We start from the raw sequence: 23,281 nt of genomic DNA, 5'->3' as shown, positions 1-23,281 counted from the left end.
GTTAAATATTATGACCAGCAACGACCCCTTTCTTGCTCTACAGCTGAGTAGTTGTTGGAGTTTTGGAAAAGCATCTTTGTTAGTGATTTAAAAGACTGGCTTACTTATTGGTACTGCGAGGTGGTTCAAGTGGAAGGAGAGCGCGTATTAAATAAGCGTTAACATTCGGTAGTTAAAAACCTTGATGAAAACATGCGTTCTACTCAAACACAGCCGCCTCCTCCTCCTCCTCCTCCTCCTCCTGCCCTTCCTGCCTGAGCTAATTTTCTTGCCAGGATGACTACAGCCTATATCGAGGTTTACGGTAAATATACGACTATTATCATCTTTGATTACTGACTGTCTCTCTATCTCGAGCTATCATACGGTCCCACTGCATAGAACGCTCAGCTTAATCGAGCAACATTTATCAAGTCTAGCCTCGGACTTAAACAGTTACCAACGTCCTTGCTGTCCACTAGCATCTCGCCTAGGGGCAAATGGGCTGTGAGAAATAAAAGGCGAAGAGTTAGCAAGCATGACTTTTTCAATGCTTCTTTACGGTCACAGTGAGAGTAGCAATCACAAGCCCCGTAAGTGTTCAAATCAAGCAAATATTTTAAGACCCATAAGAATAATGTGTCTTAATGCACAATCGCTGACAGCTACACGACGCTTGTCATACACTTGTTTAACCAAATTAATGAACAGGCACACCCGCAAGCATTTTGTGTACATGCATAAATGCAGCCTTTATTCATCATTGACACTTATTATGTGACTGAGATCAAATCAAGTAATACTGAAGTCACGACTAGAATGGAGAGACCTCACTACACAAACGAGGTAAGGCGTAAGATGTCTCCATGTGCAATATACAATGTGCAACTCGTTGTTATTGCTGCGACTGCCAGTCTTGCTAATAGTACTGAACGATTACAGTCGATGATGGCATTGATACGCGCTGGCATATGCACACATACGTATCTCACCGTATTCAGAGATCGATATATTATAGTCACTGCTGTTTTCGATTGCCATTAGGTATCCACCGTTATTTCTGCCGATTTGAAAAGCCTAGGCAGAGCGTAGAAGTCTGCAGTCTAAGCCAGCTTGGCGCTACCTGCTTCCTGTTTCGTACGCTACCGTGATGTGCTGACTGATGGGCGTCCAGTCACATCTACCATACAACGACCATGCACTGGCTACTGTGTTCCATAACGCGTTGTTCCTTAAGCATATTATTGTCGTCATCGTGTCATTTTCATCTATCGATCGTTGCTTTTTTTTTTCTATTCGTTCTTTCTCGTTCGCGTTGACATGTTGTTGCCGCACAGAGGGCCGAGCGAGCTTGTCGCGTTTGCGGCATTTGAATAGCGGTGATGTGGAGACTGCGGCCCACACTAGCGCCGCTACCGTTGTTCCTACGAGAGGTGCTTCGTCTACTGTGGATCGGCTGCAAAATTAATACCTAGCGTAGCCCGTCGCACTAAACTAGTCACTAATCGCGCGCTAGTACAAATAAGAACACTTGTTTGTCAGAAAGCAGCTGCCACCGCCGCCGTTACGATACCATTGTCACCGCTGCTCTCGACTGGTCTCCTGCCGGCGTAGCACGGCCGATAAGCCACTGACGCTCTTGACTGTCCGCGTCGTCGCTATGTGCCCAGGAGGAACAGCCATGTCTTCTAGCTAGAGCTCGGCGTTAGCGAGCCGCAACAACAACTTGCATACGTCTCGCAAGGAGAAACATGCGAGAAGAGCGCCCAGAAGACCAGTGTCTAAAATAGAAAGCACGCCTGAAGACCAAGCTTCAGATCGTATTGAGACCTTCTTCTTTGTTTTTCCCTACTGCACTGACAGACGGATGCGCAAGATAACACTGTCATTCATGTGGATACTGACGTTAATACAATGGAGCGTTTTGCCCGTTTGCTTCGGTTTTGAGCTTGTTCTGATTCCTCATCTGCTATACAGGAAAAGGGTAGACATGAAAATTTGTCTATTCCATGTAGTACTGCCCTAAAGCTATGTCTTACTGTTGTATGTCTTGTTGTTGTCTATGTGTTATTAACTGTCGTTGCTGCTATCACACACTCGTAACTCATTTATAATCAAGGAAATTTTACGGTATAAAGGGCTCGAGACAGAAGAGCTATATAAACGGTCCTGTTTGCTGACGATATGGGCCACTTGCGTGCCTTGATAATTGACGCCTTATAATTGTAAAGACAGACCTGATCAAGCCTACAGACCAGCTGGTGACGTCGCTGATCGCACCTGATGATGACGTCCCACGGCAGATACAGATATAAGCTATTTTACAATTGCTGTTCTTCCTTATGATCAACTGTATTTATATATGTGTTTATGTGCACAAGCCAAAAGCTTGATGAAACGATAGTAGCGAAATCAATCTAAGCGTTTGCACAGTTTTGTGTTGAAGTATTGCATTGTTAATGAAGCTAGTGATAAAAGCGCCGCTGGCAATTGTTTGCCGATGACGAAAAGCAGGGAAATACGTCTCGAGTCATATGCAAGCGGCAAATTGCTTGTACAACTTTCGTAGAGTTTTCCGTGTTCAGATGACTGGAGTAGCAGCGCAACGTTTCAGTAAGAGTTTCATTATAAATACTATTGCGGTTCGGTATTGTAGAATGGTCACCCTAGCGGTTTACTAAATTTTACCAGTTGTTGTTGTTGTTTCGGTACGGTGCTGTCACGCAGTTCCGCAATACGCTAGTGATATCGTTCTTACGCTTAGAGCTAAAAACGCCGCTAACAGCTATATAAATTAGCGCATCAGCCTCCAGCACGATGCAGAGTTCAATATCCCTAGGCTGAGCAAGACGAGTCCTGTATTAAATGCGTGTACATAGCCGTCCCGAACGTATACGGTGGCAAGATACCGACGTCTGACACTTGGCATCTGCTCAACAATCCTAGAACACGAATTACTGCCGCACCTTGCGAATTAAAACCTCTTTAACAGTTACGGATAACAAATTTGACTTGTTTGCCCCATCCCATATTTAGCTAAACACAGTTTTAAAATTAGGTCTCGTGTGAATGCAGGCCGCAGACTCTCTTGGCAAAATTACGTGATTATATTCATGTCTAGTAGGCCTACTCTCAATTGCACTCGATGACCAATCTAAGATTTAATGTTTATGTGTCGATTGTTTTTAACTGCATCTTTTAGACCCCTATTCGTTTCTGTTCTTTAATGTGTAGTTACCATTTTCTTGTCTTCCGGTGACTTTCTTTCCCCGTGTATAGCAGTACGTATATAAAAGATGACCTATCTTTGTCCTGCGTTTTGTGATGGAATATCGGCCCTTATGGCGTGACGTATGATTCGCCACATTAAAGCCAGTAATTTTTTCTGTCTTCCGTTGTATCTCTGAGTGCGAAGTGACGGCAGCAGCAATGTTCTCGCTGACGCTCAAATTAGCGCGCCTCTGGTCCGCAATTTCGGGTCGCTTCCGCCGTTGGCGGTCAGGGTTAGATCAGTCGGTGTCCTCTCTTGGCCTCTTGTTGCCGGCCACCTTTTACGATAATAATGTCCCACAGAGTAGACATCGTCGAGCCCATCGTCGGTGCCAAACTACATCGCTACGACACAGCAACTTCAATGCGAACACTACGGTGACCGTCACCGAGAAGAGTATGAACATCACGTGTTTCCTAGCATCACGAGGCCACCACCAACAGTGAGTATAATAATACCGGCCTGCTAGTCATCGCATCATTTATACAACATTCAAGCAAGTTCTGTCACTTGCTCGCATCTCGGTGTCTCTTATTTCTACATAGTCTCCTATATAGTATAATACATATTATGCTGGATAAGCCATCAAAGCCACACGATCTTCAAGGTATATATATGTACCTTTATGGCACGTTATTAATAATCAGAAATTGATTTGTGATTTATACAAGTGAATACATGCTGACACAACTGACCTTACGGAAAAAAAGCTTTATTAAAAAGCCTATAGAAACGCCTTGCGCGTAAAGCCATGCTTCTTTGTTTTCAGCCGTGGAACAAATTTCCGAAATGTCTATATGCCACGACTTTTATCACATGTATCATTACGTTTCTTGGCACCTATCTCTCCGGGAACTAGCTTTGATCTATCGTCCTTCAGGATGACTATTCGATTTGTTATACTTGAACCACGATAGTAAAAAGTTAACTGCCGCCAAAGAAATCCTTGTGTCACTTGGCAATGATGCCATGAAATGAAAAGACGAAGACTCTCTATACTATACTATACTCCCTTACTAATTCCAGTAGGTTCCCAGCTACGAGATATCAAATGCAAGTCTGGCTACTAGTCTGTGAGTCTCACACCTGCTATTGTTAATTGGTACAGCCGGTACATATTTTGTCTGCGTCTATGTGTCGCGTACATTGCATCCACTGAACTATTATGTTACTAATCTGTCCTTTATTTCCGTTGTATTTGTTGATAAACATCACGGACGTAGTTTTTATCGCTTGCGATAGACGTTACTGTTGTCTCAGTAAAATAGCTGCGTTGCGTACGGAAATAGCTGTTATTTTTAATCATGGCAACATATTCTACTTAGCTTGCCGTCTCCACCCATGTCGAGCATAAAAAGGTTTCTATGGGACAACAGACCTATCCCAAGGCTTTGTTTTAGGCGCCCGCTTGCTTTCAGGACAGAAGCATGTCCCCATGTGATTCGTCTTTGCCCCCTGTACAGCTGCCGATCTAATCTACGATAGCGGCGAGGATCGCTAATTTTACTGTCCAAAAGCAGTGACGCATCCAATGCAATAAGTGGCGTTTCCTTCCAGACTTACCTGGATATGGGTGTATGTTTGCATGGTGCTCTCACTGCCTTGTTTTGGTGTGCTTTTAGTCCATCACGAGTGCAGTAGATTTCAATAAGTTGAATAGCTTACTACATGGAGGTGGAGTTGAGCCTTGTGAGTTCCATAAGCCATGTACATATTGTATCTACTACACCCGTTACTAGATTTAGATTAATATGTATTATTTGCTTCATGTTCGCCTATTGACACAAAGCTGGTTTACTTCAGTCAACGACGGAGTGACCGTCGTCAAGATTAAAATTTTTTTGGTTCTGCTCGTGAACTGAGCGTGGCCGGCTGCTTTTGTCGTTCACAGCTGCAGCCACCGCGGTATTGTATGTCCTGTCATAGAACAGCGCATGCTACACGTTGCATAGCGCCATCGTCGTCCCTGCGGGCGCGCGAAACCGAGAGGGCTACCCTACGCGTGGTGACTATCATGCATCAAAAACAACAAAGCTGGCTACACTGTCGGAGTCGGTTGATTTACCTCGACTAAAAAAGGGCCTATTTAGATAGACAAGAAGCCTATCGCATCTGGCACCATTACAGACTCCCACCAGTTCTAACTGCTCAACTATTCAAAGCAGACGGGGAAGACAACAGGAGCTCTTTACTTTGCCGTCTTAAATCACACTTTGAGTGTTTTCGCACACTGTATCCTCGATACTGTATAGATAGGTCTTTGGAAAATGTGCACTATTCTACCGGTTGCCATTAAAACAAAAACCAAAGAAATCGTGGTCGGTCTCGTTGTTCAAAGACGTAACACAATATGTCAAAAATGCCGGCCAGTGCGTCAGCGACGGCTACCGCCTGTTACATTGGGTGGCTACATACGTCACCTACTTATTCTATTCTCGTACTCAGAAAACAGGCAAACTCGAGTGTTGCCCTTAACTTATACCAACGACTAGAGTTAGTTATCGGCGAGTTAATCTCTTTGTCTCTTCGAACTACTACTTTGTTGTATCCAAATTTGTCATACCTTAATGTTGTTGATACCGACCAAAAGGGTGCCCCACTATTTTATTACCAGAAGTAGTAGTCCCTCCCATAACCTCTACCTGAAATATTACGGCAATGACACTGCCAAATTTCGCGAGAATTTTTTGCGCTTCAGTTTTAGTTACATGCCGTTATCCCCTTGACATACATAGGTAGGCGTTAGCGTACCGGTTAAATGATGCCGAATGGTAGAGACGACTCAGACGCCATAATTGTCATATACGCGGTGAGAAAAAAACAGAACATTTTTATATTAGTAACAAAGGAGATAATTTTTTTATCGTTACTTGCTGGCAAGCAGGAACTTCTACCGCTAGAAAGACTTTTATGGCCACGACCTTACTTCTAGACGCCTTACCCCTTCTCTCTTACTTTGCTCCCAGCCTCCACTTTGTCGCTGCCCCTCGTTCCCCCGAGACCTTGAAGGTTTCTAAGCAAGACAAGGATCCAAGCCGACAGGCAGGCCGGCAAACGAGGCCGAAGCTCCAGGGCGGCAAGGAGCCGGGTAGGAGAAGGGTAAGAGCACCAGCAACAGCAGCAGAGGGGCAGCCGGAAAACTATTACTAGCACCAGGACGACTATTAGAAAATAGCGCAGAAAGGGTAGAAAACGCGTGTGTGTACGTGTGTGTGAATGTGTGCCGAGGGTGAGGGCATGCAACAAGTAGTCTGTCTGTCTGTCTGTCTGTCTGTATTGCGCTGCTCCGTCTGCTGTATTAAAACCACTGCCAGCAGCATCAGCAACAACAGCAATCGTCATTGTCAGGCCATCATCCAACAACTTTGGCAAGTTCCCTTCGCGCCCAAAAGTAAAACTCTTCTGCTCTATGGTGAAGGTAGCGTCGTGCCGATGACGGCCGTTGTTCCATCATGGAAACTAGTCTTGGTAAATAATAAGTAGTCAATTCGGGCTGGCAATGTTCTCTTTATAAAGATACATAAATCCTCGATCGTTATAGTATAGCTATGATAACCCATGGAAGGGTGGTCGAGCTACTACCTATACAGCCTCCTAGTTGTTTGATCTGTCCGTTTGCCTTGCTATCCATCTATCTGTGGGATCATTTATTAGGCCGCAAAGCCAAACGGAGTTTAGCTTATTCAAAGCATAGCGTGCATGCCGTAGCGTGAAGCGGGCCCTTGATTCCCGGCCTGGACGTAACTAGACAGCCCGTTCGCTGCTTGGTGCGCAAGCAGGGCTTGCCATCCGCCATCGCCGCCGCTCGAGTTCGCCACTTCTTCCTCGTCTTCGTTCTCTCTAGTGGAGGGTTCGTGACATCAGTGCTGGGAGACGAGAGGCCGTCGGCGAGTTTGTGAATGAAGCCGTGACGTCGGTCCTACTACGGCCTCGCGATTGGTCGACAGTGCGAAGTGCGCGTTCATTGAGGATCTAAGGTGCGTGCCCAGCCTGGCACGGCCTGCACTCCACCAGAAGCCGGGGAGTCGTCGACGGCGAACTCTCGGAACGAGAGGGCCTTTTACTTCAACTTACCTTACATTTCTTGCCTTTCCAAGTGCAGTCATAGCTAATTTGTCGATGACGAAGGCGACGGCGACGGCGACGAGTTGCAACGAGTAATACTACGCAAGATAAAAGCAATCTAGTTAGCGTACGCATTGGATGTACAGTTATAGCGAACCACTGTTACTACAGCTACCTCTACCGAAGGACGTACGAGAAAGGTGCGCTCTGATTCTGTCCCGTTGTTGATCGTCATATTGTATTCTTTCGATCACGTCGTTTCGGATAATCGCTATGTGTTGAAGCCGGACCATGTAACCGTAGACTGGGGTAGTGAGCATACAGTTTTCTGAATGTGGGCTAAGTCAACCCACATTGTTGTTGTTTTCGCTGCTCATCGTCGCCCGCTCCGTCGGCCGACCTGTAGCTACCCCGCCTTCATATCGCTCCCCTGGACATTTGTCAAACCCTACTTGATCTTTTGTCGTTGACATTTCATCAACCTGTGCCATGTCAACGCGTCTAACAGTTGATGTGGACCTGAACAGCGAAAGAGTGTTCTTTGAATATTCCTGACTGTGGTAATTCGCACAGTATAGCACGCCGTACGCCATCACATCATTACCTGAGTGGCCTACCATCTGACTAGTCGCTTCGTTTTAATCGACAATAACGGTGTTCGTCGTACGGCAGTTGATGTGAAGATCGTAGTCAAGATGATCATGGACGTTGTAGATATGCTGCCTATTGGCTTTCACAAACATGCCCTGGCTGCGACGGTCACCAGTGCGAAGCCGGGAAGACACGAGCTAGTGTGCGCATTCTCCCTGAGTTTTGATAGTATCCGTCCACCCCCTGCGACCGCGTCGGCGCACGCCCCTGCTGCTCCGATGGGCGCCACGCCATCTGAAGGTAAGGACGATGTCCCGTTGAACACGCCGGCCGCCACCTCGAGTGAGGCTGCCACGTTTTTCGCATCGGAAACCGTCATTCCTGATCCGGTACCAATTACAGGTGAGCTTTAAGCCGAGCTTTTTGCTACTACTACTCAACTAATGCTAAATAGTTTGTATCCCTTTCACATAGATACGTATTCTTATTTATCAATCCGCTCACTTACTCATTAGTCGAACTATAGCGAGTATATAGCTAAATATTGGAGTACAGAAGGCCGTTGACATGAAGTTTTTACTGAACTTTGCCTTACATATTCGTTGTCGCTAATAACAGCTTGTGTTTTGTGACTGATAAAGCTATCCAGAGGAATAAAACACCAGCTCGAATATGAATGAACCAAATGTGAATCTTGTGTTCTAATAGTGAAAACTTCCAAACCCTCAGGTTGAATTGTTACGAGCACATATTTATAGTTATCGCCGTCCACGATTCAACTAACCAGCTCCAAATTCCCTTGACACGTCTATTTATTCGCTTTAGAAGTTCTTCGAATATCCTCTCGGTTTTACAATGGACGCTTGCGGTGAAATAATCTAAGGTTCGTATGGACGAAAACGAGATTGTCGAAGGGGAGGTACCGATTCTATGGTAAACATTGAAATCTAAGCCGGAGTAAGACCATTCTGCCGGGCCCGATCACCAACATTTCTAGAGAACTCTTCGCTAAGTTATCTTTTGTCAGCCTGACTGCGAATCGCCAATCCCCTCTAATAGTAGCATCAGCGGTAATAGTACGTATTGGCAACTCCTTCATCGCCTTAAGAATGTATTTTCTCCGATTGGCGTTTGCGAGAGAGTAAGCATGTGTGTTCCTTGTGTCCTCTCGATGAGACAACTAACGGCCACCCTGTTTCTTTCGGCGACGCTGCTGCTGTTATAATCGTCGTTAATGTCTCTGCCATGGATCGAACAGTCGAATAGTCCATCTAGTAGGAAGTAGTTGTGCTGGTGGTTGTCATTGTATCAAGAGCGTAAACGTGATGCCGATCTCTGTCGCGGATGCCGTGCGGTTCAGCTCATTTGCCCATGTCGTCCATTGGGACCTCCTCAGATCACTTCCAGATGTCCAACCAGGCGATCTCCACAGCTCTCGGATCAGGCTCCGGCAGACGCCGCGTGTAGTTAGCCGATATGCGAGCCAGAACGGTATCAAGAAGAACACTGGACTGCCAGGAAGCTCGATCGTTCTTTTCCATACCATCCTGCGAAACTGATGGACGGCAAGTGAGATCCTGCCAGCGGCTGAATTTCATCGCTATGGCGTCTGGAACCGGTACCGTTGCGATAGCTCTAGGAAGCAATGATACGACCAGTATGAACTACATTCTAGATGCTGACATACCGTTATGACACACGGCAATACGGCGAAATATAATAGCAGTTCATGCCTGTTTGGTACTAATACAGTAGGAACGTCATCATCGTAGTAGTAATCATATAGTCGTATATGTATTTGCTACGAGGCTTCTAGCGACTCGGCCCGATAGCCAGCTAACGAAGCACTAAAAATACCCTGAAATCCTCCTTCTTTCGACTGTTATCGTTTCAATAACACGTCGCTTCCAGTCGAAGCCCCTCGATCACTCGCAAAAACAGACGTTGGCTCACTTAGCACCGTCCCAGACAGAGTAATCGCCCTGCCGCCTTCCACCCACCTACTTATCCACCTGCCCCCCATTGACTCAATATTACCGCAAAACCGGTCACCACTCAGTCCCTTTGTCTGTCTGCCTCCGCCTGTATATCCATGTTATGCAGCAGGTGCATAACGGTACAATATAGCTGGGTGGACGTCGTTCGGGGCGTAGCTGTGGAGAGCTATTGTTCGTTAGACGGACAGTCGACGATTTCCTAGAAAAATCCGAACCTCTACGGAGCCACTTGTTGCACCTGCTCGTTGCCCTTCCGTGTCTCCTACAGGACGACTGCAGCGCCACCAGAACATCACAGCACGGCCGAGTACGACAGCTAAGGTCCAAGCAGACTAAAGAGACGACGAGAATAGAGCCCGCTGAAGCCTATCGTCCCGTACCGTTCTCTAGCATAGTAGCTAACTCCAAGGCGACCTATACACATATAGACCCACATAGTCAGGGTCGACCAGCCTAGTGGCGACAATTTCGTCCTTCGTGTCGTCTGCCAGGCCGTTCATAGACACAAACACACGGTGCGGTACCGCTTGCCTTGGCCCCGCGCGTCTTGAGTCATTGAGTAGTAGTAGAAGTTAAAGTTTACGTAAATATAGTATGTTCAAATCGACAAGAAAAGAGAAGGCCGATAGGGCTGGTTGACACCTCTGCCTTGTCGTGGTCCAACTATCATATACATCGATCGCTTTATAACATGTACCACGTCATCGTAGCCTATTTTAGGTGTTATATTTGCATCTCGACTTTTTTGAATTTATATAGTGGCGAGTAGAAGAAGTATGATAAGAGAGCTTGTTTTTGGGGAATTGAAGATAGGCAACACGGGCTCAACAGCCATGCCGCACTGTGCGTAGCCACGGGGGTGTGCTTTAGCATAATACGCGTCTACGTCTATTAAGGAAAGGATGTGTTAACTTATTCTCCTAGTCAAAGGGCCTATGAGGCAGAGACAGAACTGATGCTACTACTACAGCTATTGTAGTAATAATAGTTGTAGTTGTCGTAGTCTTGTAGAAGTTGTAGAGAAAACCCGAACCAAAAAGCGAGAGAAGGGCTTAGCGAGAGTAGGCGAGCGCTCGATTGATGCTGATGACAATGATGATTATTAAAGCGTTGACGTTGTTGGTGGTGGCGATAACATGGCCTTGTGCTAGAACCTTGTTCATGTTGGGACGACTGCAACATCGCAACGCTGGCTCACGGGTTTTCACCTCGCACACTGTGTGCCGGTAAGGAATCTATATATCTAGCTGGTTAGACTCGTTGGCAGGCTGGCTGCGATTCTTCCTGGACAAAAGCTTTCCGAGCCCGCATCTCAAGCACGCGCGTGCGTTCGGGACATCACACGTGGCACTGTACGTTATGGAAGAAACGAGTCCTCGTTAAGTCGCTTCTGCTCGACTCAGACCGAGGACAAACGACTGGTGATAAATACTATATAGCAGCAGCAAAATACGGCAAACAACGGTAAGCCAAGCTAGTGCAGATTAGGCTAGATTAAGCTAACCAATATAACCACTGGCGTTCGCGTACCCTCCCCACTGCGCCTGCGTCGTTGGCGCTCCGATCGGCCCCCTTATATTCGAATAGCGCGGGCTAAGATGGGTCCTTCAATTCGTGGAAATGGGAAGATGCCGTGGCCGCTGCCGCTGCAGTTGTCGTCGACGTCGTTTCAGCGGCTGATTTGCTAGTACTCTTTCTAGCAGGCATGAATGAATGTCAACTAGAGTGGTAGTGCCCTTTAAGATTCTTACTATTAATATGTTCCTTTTTTCTCTCAAATGTGCTTCCCTTTCCCCCGACTGTGGCGAATCCCTTGCTTTCTGGCTCTTTGCGCCACAGTTTTGGTTCTGTTGTTTTTCATAGCGTGTTTTCATAAATTTGCAATTAGATAGTAGACAGGTGCGTCCATGCCAGAGCTATGACAATTTCATGCTTAGCATGTGAGCGAATCTTTCTGTATCTGTAATCTGGCCACTTTTATATACGTATATATATACACACGCTTATATGCAAGCGTGTATATATATACGTATATAAACATATATATATATATATATATATTATAAAGCATGCATATGAGTTCAGAACGTTATTGAGTGCAAACCGGCCCTGCTCTCCATTGCATTTCAATATGTGCGTTACCAGCGCTACCTACTCTTTAGCTACTAACGAAGAGCAGCTAGGAACTATGAGCGATGACGGCATCGTTTAGGGAATGTTCTCCTTGGAAAACAGATAGGTACATTAGGTGTATGGCTATGTTGACGTCGACAAGATGACAGCCAGAACGATAACAGCAACTACAGATATAACAAGTTCAGTAGCGGAGATGGCACCGGTCGAAGGCAAGGGTACGCCACCGACTCTAGTTCGGTAAGTGACCCTGCACACCCGCCTACTTTACCGGTTGTCTGTCCGTCCGTTTGTTCCAGATGGACAGCCGCCGAAAGGCATCGGGATAGATTCCGTTGGCCGTATCTAGAGGTGGGCGTGAAAGAAATAAGGGTCCATTTAACATTGTAGCGGAATCGCTGCCGTCGTGTGAATTGGCGATTATAAGAGCAGGCTTGTGGTGATTGGCGAGCGACGGATCCCATTGAAGCTTAGTCATATTATAGCACCGTCATCGACATCTACAATAATTGTTGCTCCTCGGAAGAATTAAAGATGTGCGTTTTCTTGAATTGCCTAATGTATACTGTTTTAACCTTGCTTAAGGCACTCTGAAATAACAGTATCGAAGAAAGAAGAAACAGCTGCAAGTTTCAGTTCTGTATAATGCAAACTGTATACGCGATACTATTCGAACCTTGTACCTATTACATAGCCAAACCGTCCCTGTGTTCTCCGAGGCAAGTTGAACTAATATTCTCAAATATAAACGGGGGGCATTACTTCTTGACATGGCCTGTAAAGAAGGGTCAAACTTTTTTTTAGCTAGAATTTTTCGCATCAAATAGGTTACATTTCTGTCGATTCGCTCAGCCTCGTTGAGCCTGGTGAGTACCGCTTGCATGATCTTGCTCCTTAGGTGATTTACAATGCCCTTCTGTAGGTCTGCCTTTGCCTCGCGTTCTTCGGATTTCTGAGAGAGCGCTCTTTGATCGAAGTGTCTGCCCTGTTAAATTCGTTCGAGAGACGCTTTTTTTTCTTTGTCGTTGACCGCACCAAAAAACTTTTCCGCTATCGGCTACACTTCTTCCCGTCGTATAGCACAAAGGCATCGCTAGTTCAACAAGGCAGAATGTAGCATCCCTACTCCACCGACGGCATTGTAGTCCTGCAAAGCAATCCCGTTATCGTTGCATAGGATCGTAAACTGGTCCCGCGTTCTCACCTGCAATGGGTCGGGGCGGCAATACAGAGAAACAGCCGAAGATCGTAAAGCTCGGTGGAGCGCTTTCCACATGCTCGAATCACATTGTGAGGAACGAGGACGTCGACGGTGTCAATCCTCAGTACGACGATACTCAAGTTTTTTCGATATTTATTAATGCTTTTGGTTAGTAGATAGCTAGAGAGCTGTCATGACCGTTTTGAACCGGCTGCATAGGACGTCCACAAAATTTCAAGCAGACAGGGAACGAAGCGATCGTTATAACAGTACTGCCGTTAATAACGTCGGCACCGTACGAAGACAGTGAAGGTCAACTCGACGAAGCAAAGCGTCCAAGTCATCTTTTGCCGCAAATCCAAAGGATGTCAATTTACATTGTTACTAGGAAAGCTTGGCTGACGTGTATGTGCATGTGCGTCAAGCCGAACAAATATATGGTAGATAGAAGTCACTGTATGGGACCGAGCAGAGTAACGGCCGTTGAGAGTGTAAACAGATAGAGGTAAACAGCAGCAATAGCAGTGAGGCAGTTGCCTTCATCTACAGTGAAGGCTGGTTCTGCATAAAGCGCTGAATAAAAAAACTGGCAAAATTGATTCCGCTTCTCTTCCTGACCGCTCATTCACACGTCACTTACTGCTGGCTGTCTTTGTATCATCTCATTACGCCTGCGTACCTTCCGCAACCATAATTGGGGGGTATGTTCATTTTGTGTGAGACTGTATCGTCATCCTTTTGACACTTTGATAGTTTATCTTTTGCTATCAATGCGCTCAATAATGCGTTGTACATATATTTTGAGATGCAAAGGGCTTAGTCCCATGCTGCTAGCTTCGAATGTTCCAAACGAAGACCACAGCAGCAGCAACAACAATATGCATGGGTTTATTACTGCCGAGAACATAGCTTCTATGGCCGCTGTTTAATGGCGTGCGACACGAGTGGGTTGTTCGTTTACCCGTTTGTTGTTGTTCTAAGGATCGAATGGCAATTAAGCCTCATGCCGTTAATTGAATCGCCTCTGTGTTTCCTAGACAAAGGGCAAATGAAAAGACGAAGAAGAAAGTCGTCGGACCATTTATCAATCTGTACCTACCTACCTACCTACCTACCTACCTACCTACCTACTATTTACGTTCGTTTATCTGTACCTCCTTGTCTGCCTAGCCATGAGCTAGTCGCCTACCTGTGTATAATATGTTAGCATGAGCCCTCGTGTATTTGCGCTTATAATAGACAGACATATATGTATGTGCATAAAGAACTAGCACTTTTGTAGCTATTGCCCGATGTGCAACTGCCAAAGGGCTATCTGCGTCAATGGGCCCTACGCACGGAAGCCGATAGGAAAGCGGCACAATAACGGATTGCCTACTGTTGTGTAGATCTCTAGATGTGTGACCCTGTCTTAACGTGTCTACGTCGGCGTCATACCCGCTATTCGTTGAATCGTCTCAACCAGTCAACGAGTGTCTAGGCTGCATATAGACCGAAGGGCGCTGCTGTTTGTACGCGGGTTGTGGAACACCGCAGCCTGACGTCGTATGTGCACGCGTATATACGGCAACGAGTTCTATCCTAATTCGAATCGTTGATTTGGTCGGTGGCGAAAATAACGGAGTAAGCGGAATCAGTAAATTAACGTGTGAAACAATGAAACAATCTTAGCCACGATCGTACTATATGGGAAGGTTTAGGCAGAAAAATGCATGACAGGTACAGCGGTGCTGGAAACCTGCGAAACAATGTGGTTTAGTACGAGCTGCATAGGTATAGCCTTTCTTGTTAAGTTCTTCGTTTCACTGCGCACCCTGCTTCTGAAATAACACCTAACATCACTATCTACAATCAACGTCATCTGTCGCCTAATTTCTGTCATTTAAGGAAATGGAAGCGCCGCTATGCTATTTAATAATATGGGATCTCTGAGAAGTGGCTTTCGATCATCAATTGTGGCTAGAAATACTGACTAATTAACAAGTTCCATTATTCAAGAGCAATTTTATTACTATTCAGTGAGCATAAAGTAACAGCGATGTTAGTAGTGGCAGGCAGCAATGGCAGTGATGGTGCTCGCTCAATCATTGTCCATACAATGAGCAAAAATCAGCTAAAGAGTGGTAAATACTGGGCTGGCCGGCTTAGAGGCGGCCAGACTCGTAAGGACCATTCGCTGCAGTAATAGCACATCAACCAAAAAGAAACCAGCATTAGCGTATATGGCACCTCACTGGGCAACTGATAATATGGACTCAATTTCACAGTACCCGTTGCAGTCGTAGTCAACAGTAGCACTGTTATTGACGAACCGTAAGCAGTAGACATTTTCCACCGCCCCCTATCACCGCTGCAGTGTTGGTTTGGCCACGTCCTAGCAGCGTACCTTGACCGCCGGCATTAGCTAGTAATACGGTTGTCTACCGGGCTTGTGATACAGACCAAAGGCAATCAGTCACTCGGCTGTAGCCAAGTATTAGGCTCGCGTGTCCTGCGCCCCGTCGGGTCGCTTGTCCCTGTGTTGACCCAATATATATCCTCGATGAACTCTGTCGTTGCCGCTGCTGCGGTTGGCAAGGCAAGACGTATCGTTGAAATTTTTTTTACCTGGCTTCTTTGCTTGGACGCAGCCGCCGCTGCCGTTACCGCTGCGATAACCGCAAGGATAGTAAATAGCGCTTCAATATGGCACCAGCATCTTTCTTCGGCCCAGTAGCGATTATCGTCATCGTCGTCCATAGCTGCCAATTAGACTGCTACACAGGTACTATGCCATAGCTAGCGAACTAAGCCAATATTACCACTGCAGCTGCATCGGTAGACACTGTAATGTAAACGTTTACCCAGCACGTTTTTCTCACTGCGCTACGAGAACGAGTAAGAAAATTTAGAAAATTAGTTTTATACATTTTAGTTAACTTCGCTTTCCATAGTTGTTGTTCTTCTGATCGATTTCGCTTTACGTCCTCATTATTTTCCGTCGGGAAAGCTTGAACTGATTCTGATCGGTCGACTTCATCGACGAGCTTCACTTCATTCATCACCTCTCCTTGTTACGCTACCAATCTCTCAGGATTCGATCCAAAGGTAGCGCACAAATTTACTTGAAAATTATCTTATACACGCGTGTCATTTATGCTGAGTGTTCAAGATAAAATTGAAGAAAGCACGATGTCTAGCTATAAGCTACAACCAAATGGAAATGTAAATTCATGTAAAATGTTCTGAAAGCCATGTGTACACACTTCAGTTTACAAATATAAATGTAAGTGCTATTCGTTTCAATGGCGGTATCAGATCAAAGCCAAAATCGGTTATGAGTAATTTTTAAGATTGCTTTTTTTAATTTAATTTAATTAATTTACAATTAGCAATAGCATAGGTACGTTCAGGTCCCGTAATGTAGTGATCGGACATGACATATTCACTAAAAAAGCGGACTTAAACTTTGAATTGACAGAATGCCAAAAAGCCCAATTGATCTAAAAAAGCGAAGATATTTTTTGAGGAGCAACTATCAGTATTTGTTACTGGCAGTTAACGATAACAACGAAGATCGTCGATTTTAAGTTTGGATAAGATATTTCAACTTGAGAACAAATTTGTCGTTGCTCATTAGCTGAGAATATATATACATATATATATATATATATATATATATATATATATATATAGAGAGAGAGAGAGAGAGAGAGGGGGGGGAGGGAGCGGCATGGTGTGCTAAGTTCTCGTTCTTTATGGCTACTGCTTGTTTGTAGCCGCGAAGAATGCTCTGCCTAACATAAGTATCACCGCCAACAACTGGCAGCTGCCAAAGTAGTTGCAATGCCAAAAAGAGGATCATTATCATCATCAGGCTTGTCGTCGTCATCGCCATAATCAGTATCAGCAATAGTAGCATCGCCGTCACCAATGGCGGTCACTATCACTTACCAAGCCGTGTGAGCACATAAGCGCACTGCAACTATAATACAATGGCAGGCCAAGCGGCAGTCATTTGCTTGCGGCTTGCCCGCCAGGGCAGTTTCAACTTTGCTCTGACTCCTCTAGATGTATGTTCAATAACAAGGGGTCTAGAATGTGCCACCGGCCGACGGCAGGCTTCCGGCTGACTGTTGAAGCTGACGTCGCGCTGCCACTCGCAGTTTTTGGCTCAGTACTTACTAGTTTCTTACAGCGCTTGTAGTGTCTATGTATCAACAGCAAAGTTTGTAGATCGAAGAGGAAAGATGGCACAGAGCCAGGGAAGTCAGGCAAACGACAAGACAACGAACTGACCCGACCCCTAGCGAGCGAGCAAACGAACGAACGAAAGAACGATAAAAAATAACCAAGAAAAATCATTTGAAGCCCAACACTGAGCTATCGCACACAACTACCGCAGGAGTTGCTAGTAGGCAGCAGTAAGTAATTATCGGGGGGTCGAAAGCAGATTGCAAGCAATTGCTTTTCGGTCGGGGCGCTAACGGTGTTGATGACTCAAACAAACTATACGAGATCTACGCGAGAAATGACCTATTTCTTCTAATTATTCCTCCTCTTCTGGATAATTTCAGACTCTTTCCGTATGCAGCTTGCTTGTTTAGGACAGGGGACAACAGATGTTAAACTATTGACTCGGAGATTGGTACTCTTTCCCTTCATCTTTCCGTTTATTTTTAGTATTAAGCATTTGTATGTAAATTTTAGCTATCATTTTTACGAAATGACTGGATTGGTCACACAGAATGAAGGCCATATCAGCGAGAAAATTTAACGTCCAGCTCAACTGTGGATAATAAATTTTTCCGATTAAAGCATTTATAGGCAGATTGAGATGTGCTATACAACTCTGCATGACAACAGACGATTTCATTTTTCCTCAGTGCCAGCCACTTGTCGACAACAACAACAACAACACACGCACACACAGATATAGACACACACACACACACACAACCCCCCAGAAACACACACTCCCACACACACACACACACACAGAGACACAACACATAACAGACTGTTTTTTCTCGTAGCGCAGGCAAGATGGGATGGAAGCAGATAAAGAGTCTGCATTGTACTATAAGTATTGTACCATATAACTACTACCGTATTTATTACCGGCTTTAGTGGACGCTTGTAATGTGGAAAGTACTAGTCAGGTAGAAATCATTCACTGATCGTCGCTGTTGTTACAGCCATCGGTATTGGCTTTGCCTTGTTCTCTTTATCTGATGTCGAAATCAACGCTGATTCGACGAGAAGCGACATCTGGACTGTCTGATAGGGATGACGCTCTCGCAAGTTCTGTTGGTACTATCTTCGCCGCTGGTGAAGGCAATTGCAGATGAGCACAAAAGAAACAGCAACAGCAGTGCTGCTACTACTACTTTCCCTATTACAATCACTGCAGCTGGGAGTACAAGCACGGCTCTCTATCAGAATCTCTGCTTGACGAGTGCTAAAAGGAGGGGCGAGTTTGGCAAACGACCTTGTCGATGGGTAGACGCTGGCAGCCGCACCCCGGAGACCGATCCCCAGCGAACCTGACCAATCAACCGAATAACCACAAACCAGCAGATGGACAAATTTACGTATAGTTAAAAACGGTTAGAAGACACACACACACACACACACACGCTACTCTAACGAACAGGTCTCAGTGTTCATAGAAGTCTGTGTTTGCGTTTGTGACTGTAAATCGCCCAGTCACTTCTACCTCGACCGACTTCAGTATCGCGGCAAGGATCGATGCTACATTGCTAGCGGACAGTACGTATTTGTGCTCGACGCAATGCTAGATCTCGAGAAGGCAAACGAATAAACAACATGAGCCGCACTTGGCTTCATTTTAACAGTCAATATAACCAATGCATAGGAAATTCAGAGCTTGCCCTTCTCCAATTGTTAGTACTAATCCTGTCATTGTGCTTATGTGTAGTGGACGCGGCAGTGTGTTGGTTGGGGGCGGCGTGAGAGTCAGCTGGAGGTTACCGCCAACCTTTTCTGATGTTACTAATAAACCTTACAACTTCTAGATTTACATGTGTATGGCTACGGTTCAATTCGGTAGATAACAGTAGATATCTGCCTGTCACTCTTGGAACGAGTATGAGCGACCTTTAGATGCAGACCTCAGCCCTGTCCAAGCCTGACCTTTTATCGAACAAAAGAGATCTTCTACTTAGTCTGGCTGCGGTTTTTTGTGCCATTGCGGCACGCGATACGCGACAACGTTGAGAAGATCTTTACAAGATGCCGCCACCGCCGTCAGAATGCGTGCAAATAGCTACGAGACACTGTGGGTAGATCCATGGTTGTTTCTTCATTAAGGCTCTCACCATGAATGACTGGCTGGTCCCTTGTGATAGAAGTTTAATAGTACTTTATGATAAGCGTTTTCATAGATCGAGTAGAAAAGAACAGTCATACAAATAAGCATACACCTTGATAATAACAAATACGTATTAAAATATACAACAGTTGAGAAAAAAAAGCTGTAGAAGTTTCACATAGTTGAGCAACTACACATATAGTGGGTAGGGCGAAGGTCAGAACGAGTAAGTAACAGGGACGTCGCATTTATCAGACCCCATTAATAGAATGACCCTCCCCTTATTCCGCTAGAAAGAAAAAGACAACAAATAAACCTAGGTTACTGCCGAAAGCGTTTTTATCAACTCTGGCTGCGAGGTTTTCTGCGGACTCGTTTTACTGTCGTCGAGCGTCGCGTTGCCCAGTCTGCTGCTGGCAGTTTTCACCAAGCGAAGATCTAAAAATGCGTTATATTCCATTAGTGATATAAAGTTTACATGAGGTAAGTATAGCGGAGCAAGAACCAAGGAGTAATAGAAATGATGCATTATATCATCTTGAGCGAAGTTGCGGCACGTTATTATCAGTAACGGTAATGGTGCAAATTTAATCCTGCTCTTCCTATATTTGATGCATATACAGATTATTTTCTTGTGCTCATACCTAAGCCTAAATATAGCCATTACATTATCGGCCAATGATCAATCACTGTTCGTGGTCGGAACATTTATATATATATATAGATAAATTTAATTGCTGCTACACAGGATCTTACTCATCTTTACAGTAAACTCGTATACACATGGAGAAGACAGTCCTGTTATAGATCAGACCCTCAGACGGGTTAAGTATGACGATGAAGATCTTTATGATATTTTTGATAGCGCGACCGCACAGACGATAGTACTGATTTCTCGGCGGTGAGTCGTTTAACAAACTAGATCCTCCAGTTTACACACGCACACATACTCTGAGGCAATCTCAATGGTTTTCTTGCGTGTTTTGTGCTATACGCACTCGTCGCGTGTTTGTCTGTTTTATAACTATATGATTGGTCTCTTTTAGAATGGCCTTTTTGGTTTTCGTCGCTCGGTAACAGACGCAAGGCTGCCCTAGACCTGTAGATAAGCTGAACCTACAAACGGAGTGTTTTTGCTGCAACCGTCGTCGATAAACCTGCTACTTACGCATACCTGATACTCTTGCTATTTATCCTGATTTTTTACAGTTACGGGCGACGATGAGCGATGCCTGTCTGGACGACACATTTAGATTCGCTAACCTCAAACGTTAATCCGGAGAACTGGCCATATAGACAGCTAACCCGACTGATAGTCTCTTGTATGTATACACAGGTACGAAACCCTGAGACCTCTGTATATTAGGACTAGTTTCTTTCGCTTTGTTTGTAAGACTGAATCTGAATAAAAACGGATATTTCAACAAAGCTTTTCATGTCTGTCTGAAGTGTCGTCCCTGCCGTTCCGTTAATCAGCACAATCACCACATGTCCAGATTACAGGTCCAATTTGAGACCTAAACCGCTCGCTAATATTTCTTCGTCGATACTAGTACACGTAAGTTCATTAACGTGTTGCTACATAGAAAAACTTCGAGCGTGAGTAAGTTTTGAGCGAAGTGTTAAGGCCAAAAAATTGCGAGCTAAAGATAGCGCACAGAACGAGCCATGAGAATTAATTTCAACGATCGAACGGCTAATTGAAACGGTAAAAACAGCTATCAATTTTTGTATCAAAGCTCAAAAATCACTTCTCAGTCATCGTATTGAAGTTTTAAGCCTTTTAGATTTAGATCTTATTGCATGATTTAAGTTTTTGAATTACAAAACCCATCGATTTCGGGGAAACAATTTTGATTTTGTTAGGGTAGAAGAAACTACATAGCAGCTCTATTTCGTCTATTATTTAAACCACTTTCATTAAATTCCCACTTATCCATCGGTCAATATCGGGAACAAACAAGAAACATCACGAGCGAGCAGTTTTGTCGAAATAAAATTGATTAAATTTAATACAAATGAGTCTTTCTGTGTCGCGCTAACCGTTCGTTTTAAAGATTGTCATCACTAGGCGACGACTTAGGCACCGTATGAATCGAATGTAAGATGTCGCGATCATTCGGTTACCAGTATGGTCGGACGGCAACGATAACCGAACATGCACGTATATGTATGTTCGTGTATGTCTATGTGTCCATATTTTGTGGCTCATGTATCTGTCTGAAGTGTTGCGCACGATTACGTGGTGGGCGTGTTCGAAATCAAACAGTAAATCTGCTCCTGCTACCGCTGTATGGCCATTTAAGATCGAACTAGCACGGCGGCAAGCAAGCGCAGTTGGTGGAACTATTGCGAACGATTAAACATTGAAAACCGGCTGTGTCATAATGACGAAAAGAGACAACAGACATCCATATCAGAGACGGTTCACATATTATTAGTCAAAAAGCCAAAGAAGACACACGAAGAGAAGAACTGAAGCAGATAGAAACGAGAACAGCGCCGTTACACGTAACAGCTATCAGAAGGTGTTTCTACGCAACTAAATAGCACGTTACCGCTGACGTACTTGTCGAGGTAGGCCTTGGTCGATATCGTGCACTTCCCGCGAACGCACTCTCAATAGTCGACATTAAACACTCTGTGACGTTGGCGGCACAATCTGCTAGTTAGTACCTTTATTGCTTCTGCTGGAGGGTTCGCGCGATCCAACTCAATATTAGCGTATGATAAAGTAGATGATGTAGTGGTTCTGAGCTTCGCGGATAATGTAAAGGGCGAAAGCTATGAAATCATTGCGCTATACACATCCTTGACAGTTTTGTTTGGTAAAACCAATTTAATTGTGATAAAATAAAGTCAGACTGAAGTTACTATGGCAGATTTGTCCAATTCGAACGATTCTTTTAACAAGTATCTTTAGACGGGCTCGAGATACTCGAGTTACCGCTACAACTACAGCTCGGATTTCAGTCTGGCATCATAATGGAAACCTTCACATCCATTCATGCTGCAGCTTCTTGTAAAAAAAATAAGTTAAAGGGCCATTTGTGTTTATTACCGCTGCCCCGCTTTACTTATACAGGTCCGTGGTATTGGTATTCAAATGGAGAACTCTGCCTGATCAGGTTCTGCTTGTGGGTTTGGCTACGATACCCTGGGGTTCTCAGGTATTGTATTGTCGGTGAAAGACTTGTACTTGTAGCAGGGAACACTTTGGCGAATTCGATTTGTGATGGCACTATCGAGTACGCGTTTTCCGGGTGACTTGTTGTAGTTCTCTTGCTAGTTCTTTTATTTATTACCGTGGTACGATGTGTTTACGAGCTTAGCGGAATGTAAGAGGGTCACTGTACGAGAAAGCTCTATGGCACTCGTAGTGTGTGGCCTCATTTTACGTTAACTAGACTTTGGAAATAGAGTAAAGAAAAATAACATATTCAGTAACTATACCCAGCGGAACCCATCAAATCGCCTTTAACTGCCTTTGAATATGATTAGGCCTATTGAAGGCCACAGACAAAGACTTCAGACTTATGGCCTTTGTTTTATATTCATTCTTTGGTCGGCATAGTAGAGAAGGATGGTAGAAAAATTTGCTAATTTTAAAATCCGCTCTCTCTCTCTCTCTCTCTCTCTCTCTCTCTCTCTCTCTATTTATCTATATATATATATATATATATATATATATATATATATATATATATATATATATACATACACATTTGTTT

The 23,281-nt window shown here is 44.7% G+C and overlaps 1 protein-coding gene across 1 annotated transcript; it reads left to right on the top strand.

The window, feature by feature from the left end:
* Positions 1–3,862: 3,862 nt before the first annotated feature.
* LOC147755262 (uncharacterized) lies at positions 3,863–20,978 on the top strand. Its single transcript, XM_086990040.1, has 2 exons — positions 3,863–8,308; positions 20,760–20,978. Exons 1-2 carry the CDS (start codon positions 8,011–8,013, stop codon positions 20,801–20,803), a joined length of 342 nt encoding a protein of 113 aa, XP_086846166.1. The 5' UTR covers positions 3,863–8,010; the 3' UTR covers positions 20,804–20,978.
* The last annotated feature ends 2,303 nt before the right edge of the window (positions 20,979–23,281 follow it).

The sequence above is a fragment of the Varroa destructor genome, unplaced genomic scaffold (assembly GCF_002443255.2).
Source record: "Varroa destructor unplaced genomic scaffold, Vdes_3.0 BEIS01000005.1, whole genome shotgun sequence".
Lineage (NCBI taxonomy): Eukaryota > Metazoa > Arthropoda > Arachnida > Mesostigmata > Varroidae > Varroa > Varroa destructor.
Note: the sequence above shows the minus strand (reverse complement) of the source record. Positions and strands in the feature narration are given on the sequence as shown.

What these genes read in the sequence shown, in the direction of transcription:
- LOC147755262 (XM_086990040.1), top strand. Translation starts at nt 8,011, where the DNA reads ATGATCATGGACGTTGTAGATATGCTGCCTATTGGCTTTCACAAACAT. An exon ending in TGATCCGGTACCAATTACAG is followed by an intron (nt 8,309 to 20,759) that starts GTGAGCTTTAAG and finishes GATTTTTTACAG; the next exon opens with TTACGGGCGACGATGAGCGA.